At 47.2% G+C, this 24592-nt stretch overlaps 1 protein-coding gene across 1 annotated transcript; it reads right to left on the bottom strand.

Moving 5' to 3' along the window:
- Positions 1-3536: 3536 nt before the first annotated feature.
- Positions 3537-18935, bottom strand: LOC123483302 (C-type mannose receptor 2-like). The gene is made up of 5 exons (XM_045213002.1): positions 18927-18935; positions 18363-18397; positions 4648-4912; positions 4137-4356; positions 3537-3841 (listed from the first exon to the last, which is right to left on the bottom strand). Exons 1-5 carry the CDS (start codon positions 18933-18935, stop codon positions 3537-3539), a joined length of 834 nt encoding a protein of 277 aa, XP_045068937.1.
- Positions 18936-24592: the final 5657 nt, after the last annotated feature.

Below are 24592 nucleotides of genomic sequence, written 5' to 3'. Positions count from 1 at the left end.
CTATTTGGAAAGCTCATTGGTCTTCATGGTGCCGCTTGCTTGGTGGTGCCCCTTGCTTAGTGGTGTTGCAGACTCTGGGGCCTTTCAGAACAGGTGTATACAGTGGGAGAAAAAATATTTAGTCAGCCACCAATTGTGCAAGTTCTCCCACTTAAAAAGATGAGAGAGGCCTGTAATTTTCATCATAGGTACACGTCAACTATGACAGACAAAATTAGAAAAAAAAATCCAGAAAATCACATTGTAGGATTTTTAATGAATTTATTTGCAAATTATGGTGGAAAATAAGTATTTGGTCAATAACAAAAGTTTCTCAATACTTTGTTATATACCCTTTGTTGGCAATGACACAGGTGAAACGTTTTCTGTAAGTCTTCACAAGGTTTTCACACACTGTTGCTGGTATTTTGGCCCATTCCTCCATGCAGATCTCCTCTAGAGCAGTGATGTTTTGGGGCTGTCGCTGGGCAACACAGACTTTCAACTCCCCTCCAAAGATTTTCTATGGGGTTGAGATCTGGAGACTGGCTAGGCCACTCCAGGACCTTGAAATGCTTCTTACGAAGCCACTCCTTCGTTGCCCGGGCGGTGTGTTTGGGATCATTGTCATGCTGAAAGACCCAGCCACGTTTCATCTTCAATGCCCTTGCTGATGGAAGGAGGTTTTCACTCAAAATCTCACGATACATGGCCCCATTCATTCTTTCCTTTACACGGATCAGTCGTCCTGGTCCCTTTGCAGAGAAACAGCCCCAAAGCATGATGTTTCCACCCCCATGCTTCACAGTAGGTATGGTGTTCTTTGGATGCAACTCAGCATTCTTTGTCCTCCAAACACGACGAGTTGAGTTTTTACCAAAAAGTTATATTTTGGGTTCATCTGACCATATGACATTCTCCCAATCCTATACAGGTAACGAGTGGAGGACAGAGGAGCCTCTTAAAGAAGAAGTTACAGGTCTGTGAGAGCCAGAAATCTTGCTTGTTTGTAGGTGACCAAATACTTATTTTCCACCATCATTTGCAAATAAATTCATAAAAAATCCTACAATGTGATTTTCTGGATTTATTTTCTCAATTTGTCTGTCATAGTTGATGTGTACCTATGATGAAAATTACAGGCCTCTCTCATCTTTTTAAGTGGGAGAACTTGCACAATTGGTGGCTGACTAAATACTTTTTTACCCCACTGTACTAAGTAATGTTTTGCAGAGGGGTCAAATACTTATTTCCCTCATTAAAATGCAAATCAATTCATAACATTTTTGACATGCGTTTTTCTGGATTTTTGTTGTTGTTATTCTGTCTCTCACTGTTCAAAACCTACCATTAAGATTATAGACTGATCATGTCTTTGTCAGTGGGCAAACGTACAAAATCAGCAGGGGATAATTTTTTCCCTCACTGTAATCTGCAATGATGAACATTTTAACACTTCACTTGAGCCATGTTGTAATTGATACAACCATGTAGTAAATAGACAAATTTGTGTTCAACACACTTGAAAGAGAATTTAGAAGAGGCACGTGTGTGAGGGCAGAACTCCCAGGAAGGCACAGGGCAGGCTGACCCTGAGAGTGATGATGCAAGAACACAGCAAGCTGAGAGGGATAATGTGGCCTGCCAGGCAGATCCACTCATAATGGGGTGATGCCACTTTAGAGGAAAGTAGAAAGACTTAAACTGGCCGCCATGCCATGCTGTCTCAGTTCTGTTCTGCTTTCTGGGACTGCAGGCCTGAAAGCTGTTGATATAACCTCCCACACTGGTGAATGAGGAGGAGAGAGGGGAAAGGAGAGTAGAAAGGAGTGTATCTCTCTGTGGGGTTGCCTTTCCCCTTCAGAGAGTTTGGGGGAACAGGGTGTGTGTGTGCGTACCTTGTATTTGTGCATGCATCTGTGTGTGTGTTCACGCCTGAATATGTGTGTCTGTGCATATGTGTGTGTGACGTGTCCATGCTCGTATGTCTGTGTGTGAGGGTGTGATCCCCCTGATCCAGCTTCAGAGATCACAGTCAGGAAATTGAGTCAAGTATAAAGTATTTGATGAGGCCTGGCCCTAGGGGCACATACTACCCTGCGTGGTCTGGGTCTCAATGTCAAACTAAGGTCTACAGTCAGAAGCCTCCCTCTTCCAACAGCTCACCGCTTTCCCGTTTCTGCATGGATCCAGTGTCTCAGGTCTCACACGGCTGATGTGGTGTGTGTGTTTGTGTGCAAGCATGTGTGCACATGTGTGTGCCCGCCAAAGTGCGAACGTGCATATGTGTGTGTGTGTGTGCGTACCTACATGCGCATTTGTGTATATGCTTGCAAAGGTGTGTTTGAGCGTGCCGTTTGAGTGTTGTTGTGGTGGTGTGTGGACAGTTGAGCAGGAGAGGCAGTTTGCCTATCCATAGACAAACATTGGCAGTAGAAAGGCCTTACTGAAGAACTCAGTGACTTTCAACGTGGCACCGTCACAGGATGCCACCTTTCCAACAAGTCAGTTCATCAAATTTCTGCCCTGCTAGAGTTGCCCCGGTCAACTGTAAGTGCTGTTATTGTGAAGTGGAAATGTCTAGGAGCAACAACGGCTCAGCCGCAAAGTGGTGATGCGCGTAGCGCGTAAAAATCGTCTGTCCTCGGTTGCAACACTCACTACCGAGTTCCGAACTTATTTCCCTCATTAAAATGCAAATCAATTGATAACATTTTTGACATGCATTTTTCTGGATTTCTTTGTTGTTATTCTGTCTGTCACTGTTCAAATAAACCTACCATTAAAATTATAGACTGATCATGTCTTTGTCAGTGGGCAAACGTACAAAATCAGCAGGGGATCAAATACTTTTTTCCCTCACTGTATGTACTGTGTAAAGACTATGTACATTGTACATTACATTGCATGCTGTGAGCTTAAACATTAAAAAAGCATTGACAATATTATTTTAATGAGTGAATACCTGAAAACCAACGATGAATCAAAATGTGACGAATGGTAGAGACAGATAAGGAAATAAAGAAGATGGAAAATATGAAGGCCCGCTTGGACAGACAGTCCTGATCACTCCACTTGTATCCCTCCACCGTTGCCAAAACTAACTATTGCCTGTAATGAAGGTACACATATGTAAATTAACCTAACATCAGAGATTAGTGAGTCATCACTCCAAACTATGATTACCCAATCTTACAGTGGTGTTCTAGTGGAGAATATCATAATTTAATCACCATTTTATATAATCTATAGATTATGGTCTTAAATATTAAAAATATCTGAAATATCACACATTTCTACTCAAAGATTATTGATAACAAGTTATATTGATAATGACAAGGTATATTGTACATAATATTGCATGCTGTAAACCTAAACATTTATTTAAAAAAAATTGCAATATTATTTTCATCAGCAATTATCAAAACCCCCCACATATCAATCACAATGTGAGCAATGGTAAAGACAGTTAATTAAATTAACAGAAGGGAGACTTATATCAATTATTCTTCACAAAGAAAGGTGAGCTGGAAGAGACAGTCCTGATCACTCCACTTCTATTCCTCATCCGCTGCCATGACACCACAATGGTTGGACGGAGGCTGTTCAGGCTGTCTGTCTCGCTCCCAGTTACTCCACCCCACTGGCAGCCCATTGGTCCAGATCCAGAACCCAAAGAGACAGCTCTGTCTCAGACCCACCCACACAGGACCAGTAAAATCAGTCCCATTGAACTTCTGCTTGATTGCTTCCAGGTCTTCTGCTGTCTCAATACACAGCAGTCCATGGTAGTTCTTCTTGCAGTAGTCCAGAGCCTGTTCCCAAGACATAATTTCACTGATGATGGGGATGCGAACTGATCCTGAAAGACATAAATGTGGTATTCAAGATACAGTATTTAACATTTACTTGTTTTAGTACCCATTTAAACTCTCAGGTTTTAGAGGCATAATTTCAGTAATAGTTCAATATCATTATAGCCTGTTGAAACCAGCATGATCACATGATAGCTTGCATTGTGTTTGACTTGACAAGTGAAGTGAAATGAAAAGGGAGTGCAGTGTTCAGTCCTCTTGACCAGGCTACTATCAATATAGAGTAGCAACATTTCGTACATATAAGAAGCAGTTTGACCATGTTCCTCTTTGACAACTTACCTTCAGAGCAGAATGTATATTCTTCATAATCTTCATTTCCCAAAGTGATTATACCTTTTTCAGGCTGGTAAAGAACAGTGTGTATCTGTCCTGCATTAGGATTGTACACCCAGTCTCTGTAGGCAGATCTCCCTCCATCAGCCCACTCCCAGTCATCATACAGCAGGCCGATCCAGTAAGGAGTAGTGCTGTTCATCCCTTTGTTCTTCACTTCCTCCTTCTGTCCAGGTCAGTGTAATTCTTCCTGCAGTACCTCTGAGCCTCATACCAGGTCATGTTCTGTTCAATCAGCAAGGAATCACGAGGCCCAGCACACAGAATGGACAAACATTTTACTCTACTCAACTTAGTTTGATATCAAATAATTATATCTAGATATTATTGAAGAATTATAATAATATGAACTGGATGTTGTTGAGGAGCAACAACATCTAGGAAATCTAATGTTTTTTTTTTGTAGTATGGAATGTTTTACCTTTTTTATAACACATCAAGTATTTCTGCTCTGTACAATTCTCCCATGTTGTATTGTGATTATGGCTGCACACATTGGCTCTGTGTATGGACTTGGAAGTGGTGACCATGAAGTGTCATTAACATAATCTCCATTGGACCACTTCAGACTGTGCTCTTTGCGATTGAGACCTATCCAGGCTTTATAGCTGCTATTAGATGCTGTTAACTGTGTCAGCTGCTGAGAGTCCTCCTGATTGTACAAAGTGACAAGATCAGAATAGTTCTCCCGGCAGAAGTCCTGTGCTTCTGTCCAATTTATCCTGGTGAGGACAAACTATTTGATTAAGTGAAATGTAAACATGCATATAACAAACAAATGAAGGAAGAGAAGTTAGTGTGGTTTGTCATGTTGTGCATACAGTATACTGTATTGTGATTAGGTCAGGTGAATTCTATACCTGCACAGAGTAGGAATAGGAGAGAGGTCATCTCCATGGTGACAGCAGGGTCAGGAGAGACAGAGGAGAAGTGATGGGATGGTGTCCTGTGTGAGAATATGGAGGTGTCACATTTAGGATTTTTGCAGTCATCCCACTTTGGCTTTGAGTTTTTCATTGAATCAGGTACTAGTTGTCATGAGCCCTCTCACTCCACCGGGTTACCACCTTAATTTGTTTCCACTATCTTCCACTCTGCTCACCTCCCTCTCTCTACTCAGCCTAACTAGCTCCACCTGTCCCTGCTCTGCTCGGCTCTAATTACTCTGCCAGCTGCGCTGCATTACCCACTAACCTCTCCCAGTATTTAAGGCCCTGTCTTTCAGCTCTCCGGTGTCAGATCGTCTGCAAAGCTCACACCCGGAACCTGTTTGCTCGCGCTTCTGGCTCACCCTGGTTTTGTGACCCCGGACCTGCCTGTTTTTTGGATACTCTTCTGCCTCAGGAGATCCAGACCTGCTTCTGCCATTACGACTCCTGACTACTCTTCAATCCCGGTAACTCTGACCAGCCTTCTGCCTTGCTACTACGTATTTTGGATTTCCCTTGTACTGTACTGCTGCCTGGTTTCATTCCGCCCTGTTGTGTCTGTGTCTCCCCCCAGGACTTCTGGACCACCCACCACCGGCTTCATAGGACGCATCGCTGCCACTGGGGGGCACAGACCCAGCGCATTGGACGGGATCCCTGTTACCCCTGGAGCCTTCATTCACTCCCTACTTCCCTTTTCCCTTAAGTTTAATAAACTTTCTGGTGTGACGCAATTGTGGTCCTCTGGTCGTCTGTCTGAATCGTGACAGTACGATCTGACCATTATGGACTCAGCGCACACTTTCCCCGACATGGAAACCGATGAGCATGAGCAGCAGTTCCAGCAGCAGCAACAACAACTCGCCATGATCATTCAACTCCTCACCAACCTTACCCCAGCCAGTCTGCCCACCAGCCCAGCCCCCCGAGTTACCTGCCCCGGTCATTGCAGCCGCTGCTCGGGAACCCAAGATTGGAAACCCCGAGCGGTTCAACGGCGATTCAACCCAGGTCCGGCCATTCCTGACTAGCTGCCGACTTCAGTTCTCCTTGCAGCCAAGGACCTTCGCCACGGAGGGGGCTAAAGTTGGGTATGCCATCACTCACCTGACGGGCCGAGCTCGACTCTGGGGAACAGCAGAGTTCGAACGTCAAACCCCCCGCATGTGCAACCTTCGACCTGTTTGCTGAGGAGATGCTGAAGGTGTTTGACCTGGATTCACCCACCGCAGAGGCGTCTCGTGAACTGTTCAGTATTCGACAAGGCAGACGTACAGTCGCAGACCATTCCATCGACTTCCGAACCCTGGCTAGACGAAGTTCTTGGAACACACCATCGTTGGTGGACGCGTTCTTCCATAGTTTGGCTGACTATATCAAGGACGAGTTGGTCTCCCATGAACTGCCTTCCACTCTTGATGAAGCCATCGCACTGACTGTCAGGATCGACAGAAGGATACAGACCCGTCGTCGTGAGAGGGGGCGCCAAGGTCCACCTACTACCGGCATTCGGAGAGATCCGACTGGGCTCCTGTCATCTACTGCCACTCACCCAGGTCAGCTTGATCAGTCTGAGCCTATGGAGATTGGGCGAGCCTCCCTCACTCCTGCAGAGCGCCAGCGCCGCTTCACCTCAAACCTCTGCCTCTATTGTGGAGGTGATGGACATCGTGTGGTAACCTGCCCTTTAAAGGGCCGAAGCTCACCGGGCGTAGGGGAGTCCGGTTGAGTTCAATGACCATCCAGTCCTCCGACCGCAAACCCCTGCTGCAAGTTCACCTCCGCCTCTCTGACTCAACTCACACCCTGGCTGCTCTGGTGGATTCTGGCGCCCGAAGCCAACATAATGGACATCAAGCTGGCACGCCAACTGGGACTGGAGAACCTCCGTTTGACACCTCCTATTCCTGCCCGGGCACTGGACGGACACTTACTCGGATCGGTCACTCATGTCACGGCCCCGGTCTCGATGGGTCTGTCCGGAAACCATCAAGAAACTATCCAGTTTCACCTGCTCCCCTCTCCAGGCCAACCCCTCATCCTGGGTTACCCATGGCTCCGCCCGGCACAACCCTCAGCTCGACTGGGTGACCGGGGTGATCAGGGAGTGGGAGAGGACTGCCACCGAACCTGCCTGCTTGCTGCCGCACTACCCCCTCGGCCAGTACCTACTAACTCCGCTCCTGACCTCTCCAATGTCCCAGAATGCTACCATGGTCTCAGAGAGGTGTTTAACAAAGCAAGAGCCACATCTCTGCCCCCCTCACCGACCGTACGACTGTGCCATCGACCTCCTCCCTGGAACAGCTCCTCCAAGGGGTCGTCTTTATTCGTTGTCTGCTCCTGAAAGAAAGTCCATGGAGGACTACATCAATGGCTCTCTGTCCGCAGGATTAATCCGTTCATCTTCATCTCCTGCTGGTGCTGGCTTCTTCTTTGTGGGGAAGAAGGACGGATCTCTTCGCCCCTGCATCGACTACAGGGGACTCAACGACATCACAGTGAAAAACCGTTACCCTCTGCCTCTGCTCACCTCTGCTTTTGAGTTGCTCCAGGGAGCCACTGTTTTTACCAAGTTGGATCTCAGAAACGCTTACCACCTAGTGCGGATCCGGGAGGGAGATGAATGGAAAACCGCATTCAATACACCAACAGGCCACTACGAGTATCTGGTTATGCCTTTTGGCCTCACCAATGCTCCTGCTGTGTTCCAGGCTCTAGTGAATGATGTACTGCGGGACATGTTAAACAAGTTTGTCTTCGTTTACCTGGATGACATCTTAATTTACTCCAGAAACCTGTCTGAACACACCCGCCATGTCCAGCAAGTCCTTCATCGTCTTCTGGAGAATTCCCTCTACGCCAAGGCAGAGAAATGTGAGTTTCACGTCAAGACAGTGGCCTTCCTGGGGTACATAGTGGCAGAAGGAAGTATCCAAATGGATCCTGCCAAAGTATCAGCAGTCACTTCATGGCCAGTTCCGGAGAACAGAAAGAAGCTGCAACAGTTTCTGGGGTTTGCTAACTTCTATAGGAAGTTTATCCGGAACTACAGTACCGTTGCTGCCCCTCTCACTGCTCTAACCAGCACCAAGCAACCCTTCACCTGGACCCCAGCAGCCGACAAAGCCTTCAGTACCCTCAAGGTGAGGTTCACCTCCGCTCCCATCCTCCAGATGCCTGATGTGGACCGGCAATTCATTGTGGAGGTGGACGCCTCGGATGTGGGAGTTGGTGCTGTGATTTCTCAGTGGGCTGCGGAGGATAGGAAGCTCCATCCCTGTGCCTTTTTCTCACGTCGGTTGTCCCCCTCTGAGTGCAATTACGACATAGGGAACCGTGAGCTGCTGGCTGTGAAGCTTGCCTTGGAGGAGTGGCGTCACTGGCTGGAGGGGTCCACCATTCCATTTCTCGTTTGGACCGATCATAAGAACTTGGAGTACATCCGCACGGCCAAACGGTTGAACTCCAGGCAGTCCCGCTGGGCCCTGTTCTTCACCAGGTTTAATTTCACTCTGTCATACCGGCCTGGATCACGCAACACCAAGCCAGACGCCCTCTCCCGTCAATTCCAGAAGGATGACACCCCCTCCAAGGACCCTGTGTCGATTCTGCCAAGTCCCTGCATCGTTGCAGCTCTGACCTGGGCTGTTGAGGAACAGGTGCTGGAGGCTCTCCGTAACCAGCCAGGTCCCAGCACTTGCCCAGCTGACCGCCTTTTTGTCCCCGAAGACCTGAGGTCCCAGGTCATTCAGTGGGGACATGACTCCCGCCTAGCTTGTCACCCTGGCTCCACCCGCACTTACAACCTGCTCGCCCAGAGGTTCTGGTGGCCCTCTCTGAGGAAGGATGTACGGGAATTCGTCCAAGCCTGCCCCATCTGCAACCAACACAAGTCGTCCTGCCAGCCCCCAGCCGGATTGCTGCAGCCCCTGCCTGTGCCCAGACGTCCCTGGTCTCACATCGCCCTTGACTTTGTCACGGGGCTGCCCCCTTCAAGTGGCATGACCGTCATTCTCACCATCGTTGACCGTTTCAGCAAGATGGCACACTTCATTCCCCTCCCCAAGCTCCCAACCGCCAAGGAGACCGCCCAGGTGGTCCTGGAACACGTCTTCCGGATCCACGGACTGCCAAGGGATGTTGTTTCTGACCGTGGTCCACAATTCTCCTCCGCTTTTTGGAAGGAGTTCTGTCACCTGCTGGGAGCCACAGTCAGTCTGACTTCCGGATTCCATCCCCAATCCAATGGGCAGTCAGAGCGGGCTAATCAGGAGCTCGAGAAGGCGCTGCGATGCATGACTTCACGCAACCCCCACTCCTGGTCGCAGCAATTGACATGGGTGGAGTACGCACACAATTCTCTGACCTGCTCTGCCATCGGTATGTCCCCTTTCCAATGTGTTTATGGATACCAGCCTCCTCTATTTGCCAGCCAGGAGGAGGAGGTTACTTGCCCATCTGCACTTGCTTTTGCCCGTCGATGTCGCCGCACCTGGTCACAAGCCCGAGCCACACTCCTCAGGTCCGTTGCCAGCTACACTACCGGGGCCAACCGTCGGAGAATTCCTGCTCCCACCTACCATGTTGGTCAAAGGGTGTGGTTGTCATCGAAGAACCTGCCACTCAGGGTGGAGTCGCAGAAGCTGGCACCTCGGTTCATTGGCCCATTCCCTATCATAAGAGTGATTAGCCCAACTGCTGTCCGGCTCCAACTGCCTAATTCCCCTGAGGGTGCACCCCACTTTCCATGTGTCTAAGATTAAGCCCATCCATGAGAGTCCGCTGGTCCCTGCTGCGCCTGGTCCTCCTCCTCCACGGCTCGTCGATGGTGGTCTGGTTTACACCGTCCGCCGCCTGCTTCGGTCCAGACGGAGGGGTAGGGGTCTCCAGTACCTCATTGACTGGGAGGGCTATGGACCTGAGGAAAGGACCTGGGTGCCAGCTAGTCGGATTGTGGATAGGACTCTCATCACCGCTTTCCACCAACGGCATCCTGATCAACCTGCAATCCGTAGGGGCCGCCCCAGAGGGGTCCCTAACCGTCCGGCCCGCTCGGCTTCCTGTCCTGTGCCTGATCCTGTCTCGGGACCTGTCCCATCTCCCCGACCACGGCCCTCCGGCTTCCTCCGAGGATGAGGACGTTCACTCGGACCGTTCGGAGGAGTTCTAGCCCTCCTCCGGCTCCCCTCCTCCCGCCCGGCGTGGTGTTGCTCTTGGGACTTCTGGGGCCGTCCCTTGGGGGGGTTCTGTCATGAGCCCTCTCACTCCACCGGGTTACCACCTTAATTTGTTTCCACTATCTTCCACTCTGCTCACCTCCCTCTCTCTACTCAGCCTAACTAGCTCCACCTGTCCCTGCTCTGCTCGGCTCTAATTACTCTGCCAGCTGCGCTGCATTACCCACTAACCTCTCCCAGTATTTAAGGCCCTGTCTTTCAGCTCTCCGGTGTCAGATCGTCTGCAAAGCTCACACCCGGAACCTGTTTGCTCGCGCTTCTGGCTCACCCTGGTTTTGTGACCCCGGACCTGCCTGTTTTTTGGATACTCTTCTGCCTCAGGAGATCCAGACCTGCTTCTGCCATTACGACTCCTGACTACTCTTCAATCCCGGTAACTCTGACCAGCCTTCTGCCTTGCTACTACGTATTTTGGATTTCCCTTGTACTGTACTGCTGCCTGGTTTCATTCCGCCCTGTTGTGTCTGTGTCTCCCCCCAGGACTTCTGGACCACCCACCACCGGCTTCATAGGACGCATCGCTGCCACTGGGGGGGGCACAGACCCAGCGCATTGGACGGGATCCCTGTTACCCCTGGAGCCTTCATTCACTCCCTACTTCCCTTTTCCCTTAAGTTTAATAAACTTTCTGGTGTGACGCAATTGTGGTCCTCTGGTCGTCTGTCTGAATCGTGACACTAGTACTACAGTGCCTGCATCATTACAAGACTTGAGCTGTATGATTGAGCATTAAAAAAAGGGTCAGTACTGTAAACAACGTCTGATATTATTTTCTGATAATAACACAAACATTAATTAATTTAAAATACATATTTAGAGATGAATAGACTAACTGTCACATTGTATAATGATTAGAAGACAGGCGCAGGAATACGTATTAGGGGTTTGTATTTCTCCACACAACACAAGGTACGTTATGAAAAACGACGGGGACGAAGCCCAAAACAAACACGTATATAAATATAACACAGGGCTGTAACAAAAGAGCGAGGTGTAAACCCGGAACGAGACCCGTAATAACAAGAGCACAATACACGGTACTCATGAGACCAACGGACATGGGACAATAATCGACAAGGACAATGGGGAACAGAGGGCACATATATACACATACTAATCAGGGGGGATGGGAACCAGGTGTGCGTAATGAGACAATACAGTCCGGGGTTGGTGGTAATGATCCAGGTCAGTGACGCCTAGAAGGCCGGTGACGTAGACCTCCGGAGCTGGTGAATGGAATGAGCAGCAGTACCGGGGGGATCCGTGACACTAAACATTTAATTTCCTTATTAGCTTCAACAAGAATGGTATTTAAAAATATATATGTTCAGTATGACAATGTGATGAAACCACTTTAAAAGTGACACATAGCTTACTGTAACTTTTTATTAAAATGCATGTGATTAGTTACTACACAAAAACATGGTAAAGTTTGATGAACATGTAAATGTATCAAAAGTCTGTCTTACCTGCTGTAGCTTTTGTAGAGAATAACTGGGTCTGGTATGAATTGAGTATGATGAGGTCTGATCTGTGTAGAAACAGTGCATCCTAAACTATGCTCTGCCTAACTATATATATATATTCAAAACACAAGGCCGACCAGTGCAATATAACACATAATGAATTTATTACAGTACAATAAAATGTCCTGGGTTGTATGCAAACAGCAGATAGCCATTCTATAGTACTGTCATTGAGATTCACAATTGTGTTTTAAGAGTTGGACACATGCACCCCCCCTTCACCAGCACCCCTCGCCCCAACGCATCTCTAAAAGAGTAATAGGCCTAATACAGTGAATGTAATGTTTATATTTCTAATGGTCTTTTGTACGGCTATTTGATACTCTGGATATGTTGGTGTGAATGATAACTTTTCTATAGGTGTTGTGAGAAGTATTGACCTGTGGGTTGGAGGAAACGTGTATCAGGATATCATGAGGACTTACTGGCAGTGTAGTGTAGAGTGTGTCAGGGCTGGCTGTCTGCTCTCCAGGCTGGTTGGACAACAGAGACTCAACCAGAGCGGGATATCAACAGTGTGACAGGGCTGTATCAGCTTTCTGTCCTCTCTGGTTAGCCAAAAATACAAACAAACAAGTTACCTCTAAAGTTTTCACATACATTTTCTCTACGGTATACATTTCTGGCATCCTAACTTTGCACAAACTTTGTTGCACTGAACAAATAGTTTATTTATTTGGACTCAAAAACATTGAAATGAACACAATGGTTGCTTTTTATTATTTGTACAGTATACAGTAAATGCTTAGTATAGTGCAGTATTTGGTACAGTATACCATTCAGTATGTTCACCATGATGATGTCATGAACTGTTCTGTTTTCCCCCTCATAGAAACACATCCAGTCTTCCTGGAACACATATTTGAATTAGTGTGTCACACGCAAATAGATTCCAGTAATAGCCTTCAGTTACTTTGGTGACTTCATGCAATGATATCTGTGTGTTATGCAGTAGAGAAGACCAGAAAAAAAATAAAAAATAAAAAGACCAGAAAGCTCTGTACCTGCTTTATTTGATTACTATTTTCTGCTGAGATGAGCATATAGACAGAGAGATGCAATAGAAAAATTCACTGAGTAAAAAACAAATAATCCAAAATTATAAACATAAAGGATATTTATGTGAGCATTTTTACTTGGTAATGGACACCACATTGCTGAACAACATTGCATATGCAAAATTAATTCAAATAGATATTTAAGAACACCTGGGTCTGTCTGAGTACAATAGAGCTTTTGAGCAATACAGTTAACCACTGATCATGTCCCATTGTAACACATTTAGGTCATATTGGAAATATTGGAATATAATATTAGGTACTCTGCCTAACAACAATCACTATAATCTTAGAGAAAATATCTTGATGTGAATATTTTTTTGTCAGAGTCCAGTTCTGTGTGTGTTTCAGACCTTCAGACCAGAAAATAGTTGTATTTTGTAATTTATTTGAAAATACCTACTTTGAAAATACTCAAAGAAGTCGAGTATAGTTTATATAGAGTTTCAACTAAAATGAAATTATTTTCTTGGATATTTAAATACAGGTCTCAGAAAAACAAATAATATTTAAAAGGATTTGGAATATGACTCAAAATACCAAATAATCGCTTGTCACGCCCTGGCTCTGGGACTCCGTTATGTTGAGCCAGGGTGTGTTGTTTCTATGTGTTTTGGGTTCTAGGCTGATTATCTAGCTCATGTGTTTCTGTGTTGGCCGGGGTGGTTCTCAATCAGAGGCAACGAGTATCAGCTGTTGCTTGTTGTCTCTGATTGGGAACCATACTTAGGCAGCCTGTTTTCCACAGTGTGTTGTGGGATCTTGTTCCGTGTATGGTTAGTGTCTGTTACCAAGGACGTCACGTATCGTTTTGTTCGTGTGGTACTCTAATAAATAAGTATGTTCGCAAATCACGCTGCGCATTGGTCCACTGTGTATGTCGATCGTGACATTGCTAAAGGTATTTGAATATATGCAAGTTATTTGAAAACAAATAAATATTTGTTTGATGGCTGCCAAATATTTGATGAAGAACCAAAAACTACAGCAGTTTGTTGAATTAGTCTAAATATATATAAATCAAAAGCACATGGTTTGAAGGGCTCTTAGATATGAATCTTAATATAGCCTATAGCTAGTATGAAATACATGAGGGACATGGAATCACCTCAACATTAGAGTAGACCAGCTTCAAAATGACTAACACGTATATTTTCAAAATGAGTGAGACATAATACAGTAACACTTGACATCAAGTACTATACAAGTGTTGTAAATTTGTGATTATAAAAATAGCAACATTGTCGTTACATACACAGAAAATTCTCCAGTGTTAAAGGTCATGAACAATCAAAATCATGTTTTTCATGAAATTGGATGATATTTTAAGGAAACCAGATCAAAGTATGAAAAATGACTGTTGCCTCTACATTGAAAAAGTTTGATCATAAAGTTACTGCTTCCCTCCCCCATGTCAAACACTTGGATTCATAATTAAGGGGACAAGGTGATATCACCTTAACTCTCATTGGAAGGTGAACCTTCACCCCAGTCTGAGGTCCTGAGCACTCTGGAGCAGGTTTTCATCAACGATCTCTTTGTACTTTGCTCCATTCATCTTTCCCTCGATCCTAACTAGTCTCCGAGTCCCTGCCGCTGAAAAACATCCCCACAGCATGATGCTGCCACCACCATGCTTCATTGTAGGGATGGTGCCATGTTTCCTCCAGATGTGACGCTTGGCATTCAGGCCAAAGAGTTCAGTCTTGATTTCATCAGACCAGAGAATCTGAGAGTCCTTTAGGTGCCTTTTAGGAAACTCCAAGCGGGCTGTCATGTTCCTTTTACTGAGGAGTGGCTTCCGTCTGGCCACTCTACCATAAAGGCCTGATTGATGGAGTGCTGCAGAGATCATTGTCTTTCTGGAAGGTTCTCCCATCTCCACAGAGGAAATCTGGAGCTCTGTCAGAGTGACCATTGGGTTCTTGGTCACCTCCCTGACCAAGGCCCTTCTCCCCGGATTGCTCAGTTTGGCCGGGCGGCCAGCTCTAGGAAGAGTCTTGGTGGTTCCAAACTTCTTCCATTTAAAAGAATGATGGAGGCCACTGTGTTCTTAGGGACCTTCAATGCTGCAGAACTTTTTTGGTACCCTTCCCAATTCTGTGCCTCGACACAATATTGTCTCGGAGCTCTACGGACAATTACTTAGACCTCATGGCTTGGTTTTTATATAGACAGGTGTGTGCCTTTCCAAATCATGTCCAACAGGTTACAGGGCAGGAGATCCCAACTGTTGTTAATCTACAACAGAGTGGAGTTTCTAAAATGGTGGATCTCGATACAGAGGCCTAGGGATTCACCATACAACACCATATGATACACTTCATTGTTTATTTGGAGCTTTATTGTCCCCAAGAGGGTTTGTTCTTCCAAAGGTGGCACATTCACGCATATCCCTTATTGTAGATATGTAAATATTGTATATTGTGTAGTGTATGTTGTATTACAGTTGGCACTCTCTTGATCATCAGAGACAGTTGAGGATATATGGTGTGAAGTGCAGCGGAGGTTGATACAGAGGTGTTGTGTTAGGGGTTAGGGTTCATTTGCATTTTCATTTGTGCATTCATTCCCCACTATAATGTTTAGCTTAATATACAGTAACTACTTCACAACCTAATGAATATCTGCTTGCCTTGAATAGCTAAGTCATGTTGAAAACGTTTTCTCCTGTTTTGTGACAGCTGAACATGACCCTGATGTGGATCACAGGCCTTTAGGCCAGACTTCAGGTTGGGGCATGGCCCTGGCAGTAGCACAGAGGCTCTGGGAGCGTTCCAAATAGCACCCTAGTCCCTATTTAGGGCACTACTTTAGTGCACTATATAGGGAATAGGGTGCCATTTGTGACGTAGCCTCTCTGTATTGATGTAGGGATATTGGTCTTCAAATGAAACAAACATTACTTTATCCAGGCATGTAAATGATTAGCCATGAATAGCTGTAGAGAACCAGGGAATATATTCAAAAAGGAAAGCACCAAGTCAAGGTGTCACGTTCGTCTAATGACGGGTCAGACCAAGGCGCAGCGTGATATACGTACATGTTTATTTACACTGAATAAACACACGACAAAACAACAAACAAACGAAACGTGAAGTCCTAAGGTTGTACATACAACGAACCTTACCCGGAACAAGATCCCACAACTCAATAGTGCCAATAGGCTGCCTAAGTATTGTCCCCAATCAGAGACAACGAGCGACAGCTGCCTCTGATTGGGAACCACACCGGCCAACATAGAACTAAACATACTAGATCCCACATAGAAAATACTACATAACAAAGAATATACACACCCTGACTCAACATATACGAGTCCCCTGAGTCAGGGCGTGACAGTACCCCCCCCCCCCAAAGGTGCGGACTCCGACCGCACAACATAAACATAACAGGGTAAGGGCCGGGTGGGCATTCCGCCTCGGAGGCGGATCCGGCTCGGGGCGTGACGACCTCTCACTCTCCGCCTCCCTGTTGCGCCCCTGGTCTGGTCTGGACCTCGGCGCGCTGCTTCCCCTCTCCTTCCTCCCACGATACACCAGGCCCTGTCTGGACCCTGGTGTGGGAGACCCCGAACCTGGAGAGGGGCTGATGTCATGGTCTGGACTGGAGCCGCTGACCGGAGCTGGACTAGGCACCGGTGGAGCGGACTGCTCTGGCTCCGGAGTGGAGCCGCTGACCGGAGCTGGATTAGGCACCGGTGGAGCGGACTGCTCTTGCTCCGGAGTGGAGCCGCTGACCGGAGCTGGACTAGATCCCGGTGGAGCGGACTGCTCTGGCTCCGGAGTGGCGCAGCTGACCGGAGCTGGATCAGGCACCGGTGGAGCGGACTGCTCTGGCTCCGGAGTGGAGCAGCTGACCGGTGCCGGACCAGGCACCGGTGGAACGGGCACGGGCCGTGCCGGACAGGACAAACGCACCACTGGTCTGGTGCGAGGAGCAGGCACGGGCCGGACCTGACTAGGAACGCGCACCACTGGCTTGGTGCGAGGGGCAGGAATGGGCCGGACTGGCGATGCGCACCACTGGCTTGGTGCGAGGAGCAGGAACAGGCCGGGCCGGGCTGGCGACGCGCACCACTGGCTTGGTGCGAGGAGCAGGAACAGGCCGGGCCGGGCTGGCGACGCGCACCACTGGCTTGGTGCGAGGACAGGAACAGGCCGGGCCGGGCTGGCGACGCGCACCACTGGCTTGGTGCGAGGAGCAGGAACAGGCCGGGCCAGGCTGGCGACGTGCACCACTGGCTTGGTGCGAGGAGCAGGAACAGGCCAGGCCGGACTGAGGAGATGGACTGGAGGTCTAGAGCGGAGAGCTGGCACAACACGTCCTGGCTGGCTGCCCACTTTTGCACTACACGTGCGGGGTGCTGGCACAGGACGCACTGGGCTGTGTACGCGCACTGGCGATACAGTTCGTAGAACTGGCGCAGGATATGCGGGACCGAGGAGGCGTACTGGAGACCAGGAGCGTTGAGCCGGCACACCCCGTCCTGGCTGGATGCCCATCTTCGCACGGCACGTGCGTGGTGCAAGCACAGGACGTACAGGACTATGCCGGCGCACTGGCGACACAGTACGTAGCTCCGCATAACACGGAGCTTGCCCAGTCATACGCCTCTTCGCGTGAGTACGGGGAGTTGGCTCTGCTCTAACCCTAGGCTCCGCCAACCACCCCGTGTGCCCCCCCCCCAAAATGTTATTGGGGCTGCTTCTCGGGCTTCCTCCTCGACCGGCCTCCTCCGTGCTGCCGTTGCTCCTCTCCTGCCTGGGCACCTAATTTAGCCCATGGTCCTTTCCCCGCAAATATCTCCTCCCATGACCACAAATTGGCCACCTGTGACATGGCCATCCGCTCCGCCTGGGCACGCTGCTTGGTCCTCGTTTGGTGGGATCTTCTGTCACGTTCGTCTAATGACGGGTCAGACCAAGGCGCAGTGTGATATACGTACATGTTTATTTACACTGAATAAACACACGACAAAACAACAAACAAACGAAACGTGAAGTCCTAAGGTTGTACATACAACGCACCTTACCCGGAACAAGATCCCACAACTCAATAGTGCCAATAGGCTGCCTAAGTATGGTCCCCAATCAGAGACAACGAGCGACAGCTGCCTCTGATTGGGAACCACACCGGCCAACATAGAACTAAACATACTAGATCCCACATAGAAAATACTACATAACAAAGAATATACACACCCTGACTCAACATATACGAGTCCCCTGAGTCAGGGCGTGACACAAGGCCATATACTGGTAACACTGACACACCATCTTTGGATATGCCCTTCTATCTTACTAAGGCTTGATGTTTGTTTAAACAGTGAAGCTATCCTAGCACTGTATATTAAATAAGGTTGTGTACTATGATGTATGTGTTTTCAAATGGGCCAAGAGAGATCAAGATGTCTTACCGAATGTCTTCCTCCTCTAGCTTCTCTGAGTAAGACTACAGAGAAAGAGAGAGAGATAGGAAGTGAGAGTATGCACACGTGACTGTAAGTCGCTTTGGATAAAAGCGTCTCCTAAATGGCATATATTATTATTATATTGTTACATTATTATATTTTAGAGAGAGACAGAGAGAGAGAGGGAGAGAGAGAGAGCGAGAGAGAGGGAGAGAGACAGAGATCAGTTGTGTGAGGTCAGTATAGCTGTGCAGAGGTCCTAACTATTCATGCAAACCAAGGGACACATTTTACTTTCAAATAGGATCTTTGTTTACTTCCACATCCATCTGTCTATCTGTTCACTGTCTGTAGCACCCACAGACAGGAGGCGGCTGGGGCTTAGGACAGGAGAGGGTACAGGGAAGGAACACTTTGAGAAAATGTAGCATGAATGGCACCCTATCCACTACTTTTGACCAGAGCCCATAGGGAATGTAGTGCCATTTTGGATGTACCCATTGGGTGGGCAGAGTACTATACGTTTAATGTTACATATCATCTGCAATGATGAACGTTGTATCACTTTACTTGAGCCATGTTGTAATTTGTAAATTGATGCAACCAGGTAGTAAATAGACATTTTGTCTTCAACACACTCGAAAGAGAATTTAGAACAGGCTCAAATTAGCATAATATTTTATTTAGCTTCTCAACCATTCCATCACAATCCCAGTGTGAATTTGGCAGCTGGTATCTTAAGGAAAAGTGTGTGTGTTTTTTAAAGATGGGCCTACAGTACATTGACAGGCCCCATGTGGCTTAAACACCCTTTTCAGAGAAGTGCTAGACGATGCTTTTCAGGACAAGCTTTCTGAGTGGCTAAAGTGGCAAGCCAGAGGGTGTGTGTGTGAGTGTATGTGTGTCTGTGCGAGTGTGCAATTTGTATATGTGTGTGTGTGGTGCGTGCCTGCATTCGTGCATGAGCTTGTGCATTCGTGTGCGTGTGTGTGTGTCCACATCTGCGTGTGTGGCCGCCATGCCATGCTGTCTCAGTTCTGTTCTGCTCTCTGGGACTGCAGGCCTGAAAGCTGTTGATATAACTTCCCACACTGGTGAATGAGGAGGAGAGAGGAGAAAGGAGAGTAGAAAGGAGTGTATCTCTCTGTGGGGCTGCCTTTCCCCTGCAGAGAGTTTGGGGGATGCGTCTGTGTGTGCGTGTGTGTGTCTGTGCATCTGTGCGTCTGCGTGTGTGTGTGAGCGTGTCCATGCTCGTATGTCTGTGTGTGAGGGCGATCCCCCTGATCCAGCTTCAGAGATCACAGTCAGGAAATTGAGTCCAGTATAAAGTATTGGATGAGGCCTGGCCCTAGGGGCACATACTACCCTGCGTGGTCTGGGTCTCAATGTCAAACACAGATCTACAGTCAGAAGGCTCCTTCTTCAAACAGCTCACTGCTTTCCCGTTTCTGCATGGATGCAGTGTCTCAGGCAGCTGATGTGTTTTGTGTGTGCACATTTGTGTGTGCACATGTGTGTGTGCGCTTAAGTGCGAACGTGCCTATGTGTATGTGTGTGTGTGTGTGTGTGTGTGCGTGCGCCCGTGCTGTGTGTGTGTGTGTGTGCATGCCTGCATGTGTGCGCTTGCATAGGTGTGTGTGTGAGCCTGCCGTGTGTGTGTGTATGTGGTGGTGTTCACAGTGGTCAATAGGACACATCCTCTTCAAGGGAGGGGGGAACAAATTGTATATTGGATTGGAGTGGTCAGGGGGAGCTGTTTGAGTGTCGCGACTCAATGGCCCCAGTGTGGGAGAGTAGGCCGTCTGTGTGAGAGCCCAGTATGTGTGTTTGTCTTTTACTCTCTCTCTCTCTGTGTGTGTGTGTGTGTGTGTGTGTGTGTGTGTGTGTGTGTGTGTGTGTGTGTGTGTGTGTGTGTGTGTGTGTGTGTGTGTGTGTGTGTGTGTGTGTGTGTGTGTGTGTGTGTGTGTGTGCGTGGGCGTGGGCGTGTCCTTACCTGCCTGTGTATGTGTGCGCATGCATGCCCGTGTACGTGTGTGTGTGTGCACCCAGGGTCAAGCCAGATCCAAGAGCCACCAGAGCCCCACACTAATGAATGATAATGGATTAGAAGTTGAAAGGGAAGGTGGGTTGCTGGGTTGAGAGGCGAAGGGCTTTAGACAAATGGCCACTTGAGAGAGGCTACAGTTCAGAGCCATCACAGATACACAGATACAGGCTGTGGGATCCTATTCCCTACATAGTGCACTACTTTTGGTCAAAATGGAATAGGGTGCCATTTGGGGCACATCTGTTATTTCTGGCGTAATGATAAACACATGAAGTGTTGGGGACCTGGGAGTCCTGGGCTGTGATAATAAAAGGCCATGGTATCACAGGGAGTTGATCACAGACAGCTAGCAGCCAGAAGGGTAATCCCTAAGCATGGAGTGGACTGACTGACTCCTGGAGATTGGTACTGGAAGAACTAAGCCCAAATTCTTAAAGGTGGACTGGAAGACTTTGAACTGCTTTTGAAATTGATAATTGTTTACGAATCCTCAAGTGTGAGTGAGCCTTTGTGAGTCGAAGTCTGTCTGTCTGTCAGTCTGTGAATGCATATCCTTTCAACGTAGGAGTGTATCATAACACATGAAGTAGCCGTTTCCCTTCTAGTGAAGCTGAATCCCAGTAGGTGACTGATTGCTGCTCCTTAGGGCAGGCCGGCAGCTGTCAGTGTGTTAGGAGGGGAGGTGGAGTGGTGCAGCTATATGGTCACCGTCCGTAGTCAGTGGGACTGTAAAATATAGTCTTTATAGTTTTCACACCATTAAAGGTAATGGATGGTGTCATCAAGAGAAGGAGAAAGTATTATCTGTGAGCTCCACCAGAGCAGAGAGAGAGAGAGAGAGAGAGAGAGAGAGAGAGGGATAGATAAAGAGAGACAGAGAGGGGGAGAGAAAGACAGACAAAGAAATGAAAAGGGCTGATAGGAAGGTGACAGCAGCATGGATCTTTGAACTCATAAAGCCTTTTGAAAAACACTCTTTATCAATCTGAACGTCGTCGAACCGATACAGCGGAGCAGCCCGTGACCAATCCCAGCCCTCCAAATTTGCATTGGTAATAAAGAAGTATGTCATGTGCGAATTTGAACTTTAGTCAGAGATCTGAGTGGATTAATATTTCCTCGGTCACATGATGCATTGTGAATACTAAATGTACAGTTATGTCTCCTCCCTTGGTCTTTATGAAGGGATTTAATGTAGGTTTGTCTGACGTCTCTTTCTCTATTCATCACCTAATAATGGTTCTTATATGGACCGCCTGAGTTTCTGTTCAATGATTCATCTGTACGGTTGATTTGAAAGGTGGTCATTTAAAACATTTGGAAAACGAAGTACAGACCTCTACCTGTTTCTCTGAATGTTAACAGAGGTTGGTTTCCTGTTCTTCTTCTCTCTCTCCCTGCGGAGGCCAGACAATGCGTCTGACTATTATTATTATTGTTCTCACCACTTCCTGTGTGAGCGGAGGGTTCAAGTGCCCTCTCCCCTGTTAGACCTGTAAATACCGTGTTTAACTGACCGAAGTTGTCAGGCAGCGAGCGTTGCTATGGCAACCGGATTTGCTTTTATCTTGGTAGAGGGATGGTGGGGACGCTGAAAAAGAGACGTTTGTTGGTTTGTGTTTGTGTGCTTGTATGTGTAAGTGTGCGTGCGTGTGTGTGTGTGTGTGCGTGTTTAGATGACAGATGATTGACTCAAGAGGGTCATCAGCAATTCATTTTGTTTTTCAAAATCAGTTTCTTCCTCCTTTTAAATTGTTTATTATTCTATTAAAGCAAAGTCCAGTCCAGTGCCTCTGTAAGTTCGGCATTAAATCAACAGGACAGGCTAATGTGGAAATCAATGTAATCTACTGCCATAAGCATGTTATACATTCAGACATCCATTTGACATTTTGTAGTAAAAACGCTACGTTCAGTGCACTAGGAAGAAATCACCTTTGATAAACTAACTTCTTCGTTTTTTGGGATCGCAGCCAAAACAATGTTGACTGAAACTGCTCATTGTGTAGCAAAGCTTGACCTACAATATGGCTGTTGATTCTGATAATATTACACACATATCAGAAGAGGCGTAAGATCATAATGTGGAAGGATTCTGCTTCCTTGGGGCATATACAATATATTGTATGCTTATCGTTTTTTAATGATCACTCCAATTGAGTGGTTTAGGTCGTTCCAATGTGTTTGGGTGATCTAACTCTGGCTCAACTCCATATGAGTGATCTCATCAGAGCTCTCGGAAAGTTCTATCTCTCTCTCTCTCTCTCTCTCTCTCTCTCTCTCTCTCTCTCTCTCTCTCTCTCTCTCTCTCTCTCTCTCTCTCTCTCTCTCTCTCTCTCTCTCGCTCTCTCTCTCTCTCACTCTCTCTCTCTCTCTCGCTCTCTCTATGTCTTTGTGGTCCAGTTGTTGCTGTTAGCAAGCTCCCAGGTGTCAGCAATCTGTTCCATCATGCAATATCCAGAGTGACAAATTGAAATGGCCCCCGTCCAAACGCAGCCTGAGTCTCACCTCTCTCCCCTGGCTCTCTCTCCTCTCCTCTCCTCTCCTCTCCTCTCCTCTCCTCTCCTCTCCTCTCCTCTCCTCTCCTCTCCTCTCCTCTCCTCTCCTCTCCTCTCCTCTCCTCTCCTCTCCTCTCCTCTCCTCTCCTCTCCTCTCCTCTGTCTGACATTTAAGTTTACGTCTCACACTTACTTAGCAAGGTGGAGGACTCTAACATCATTAAATTAAGTTAGATTTTACCTTTAAATGTTTTTGGTAGGAGTAGGATCTGGATTGTCTCCTGAATCTCTGTGTATGGAGCCTAAAGCGTTGGGCCCCAGTAGAATCAACACTGTTGACATCGTTGGTGTAGCTCTGAGAAGTGCTTGTTGATCAGAACAGTTTACTGGTCAGTGTCCTTATAGAGAGATAGAAAGAGCTCAGGATTAAGAGGACAGTTTGGTCTGGTCTGCATTGAACGCAATGTATTGACTTACGCATCATGGACCGTGACGCTTATCTTTTCGCAAAAGCATCACTTCCTGTAGCTTATCAGCTGATACCAGAGTGTTTGGTCTGATATTGTCTTCACAACAGATTACTAAACCTAGAGGTGTTCTCTTCTTGAAGAGGGAGAGAGAACTGCATGACTCACAGTTGATGAGTGGCTACAGTGAAATAAAGTGGACTGACTGGTCAGAGGGGTGTGTAATGGTGCATTGAAGCAAGCACCTCGCTCTCACACACTCTCTCTTTCTCTCTCTCGCTCTCTCTCTTTTGCAGAATTCTGCATGCAGAGTCTCAATTGGGTGTCTTTCTCTCTCTCCCATCTCTCCTCCCACTCTCCTCCCACTCTCTCACCTCCCTCTGAATGTCCTCCTACTCTCTCTCCGCTCTCTTTCTCCTCCCACATTCTCTGCTCCCTCTCTCCATCCTCTCCCTCTCTCCACCCCCCCTCTCTCTCTCTCTCTCTCTCATCCCTCCCTCTATAGGTCACACCTCTCTGCAGCGTCATCTTTTCACCTCTCAGCCCACAGTCCAGTCCTGGCCCAGGGGAATCCTCTCTCACAGCAATCAGTCATTGGTGTGGACCGACGGACCACGGACCACAGGTCTGCTCTTGCACCCTCACCTGGCACCATCCATCCATTGCACCTGCTCATCATTCTACCCTGAAACCCAGCAGGACAGAGAATATAAAATAATTAATAATTAACAAGGTTGATGGAAGAAGTTTGGTTTGAACTTTAGAGTAATGGAGGAGGTTCCAGTATTTTATTTTTCATTAGAAAGCTGTGTTTCAATTCTTCATCAACTGCCTTACAAAAATATTAGTACATAACGTTCAGTTCTCTGCAAATTGTCTGCATCTATCTATTGATAGGAAAAACCTTGGCTTACCTCTCTACCCTTATAAACTTTTATTTTATTTTTGCCTTTAAGTTTTGTGACACCTCAGCTTCCTCCCATTTACAGCTAAGAAACCACAGAAAATGGTTCCTTTAGCAGGATAGTGAGAAATGTAGATTCTAGCTAGCAAGGTTGTTGTCCCTTTTCCAATTTGTAATTTTGTTTCTCTCGCTATCAAATTAGCAATTAAAACACCAAACAATAGTGGAGGCTGGCTCCAGACTCTCTACTGAGCCCCCAGCCTACCTCTCCATGCTTTCTAAATGTCAGCATCTGAGAAGTTCTTTAAAAATGGAAAAAA

Source organism: Coregonus clupeaformis, unplaced genomic scaffold, assembly GCF_020615455.1.
Source record: "Coregonus clupeaformis isolate EN_2021a unplaced genomic scaffold, ASM2061545v1 scaf0070, whole genome shotgun sequence".
NCBI classification, from domain to species: domain Eukaryota; kingdom Metazoa; phylum Chordata; class Actinopteri; order Salmoniformes; family Salmonidae; genus Coregonus; species Coregonus clupeaformis.
Note: the sequence above shows the minus strand (reverse complement) of the source record. Positions and strands in the feature narration are given on the sequence as shown.

Excerpts from the sequence above, each read along its gene's own strand:
- LOC123483302 (XM_045213002.1), bottom strand. Across the intron at positions 4,357-4,647 it reads CAATACAACATGGGAGAATT|AAGGAGGAAGTGAAGAACAA; the intron begins GTACAGAGCAGA and ends TGACCTGGACAG. Across the intron at positions 3,842-4,136 it reads ATATACATTCTGCTCTGAAG|GATCAGTTCGCATCCCCATC; the intron begins GTAAGTTGTCAA and ends TATGTCTTTCAG.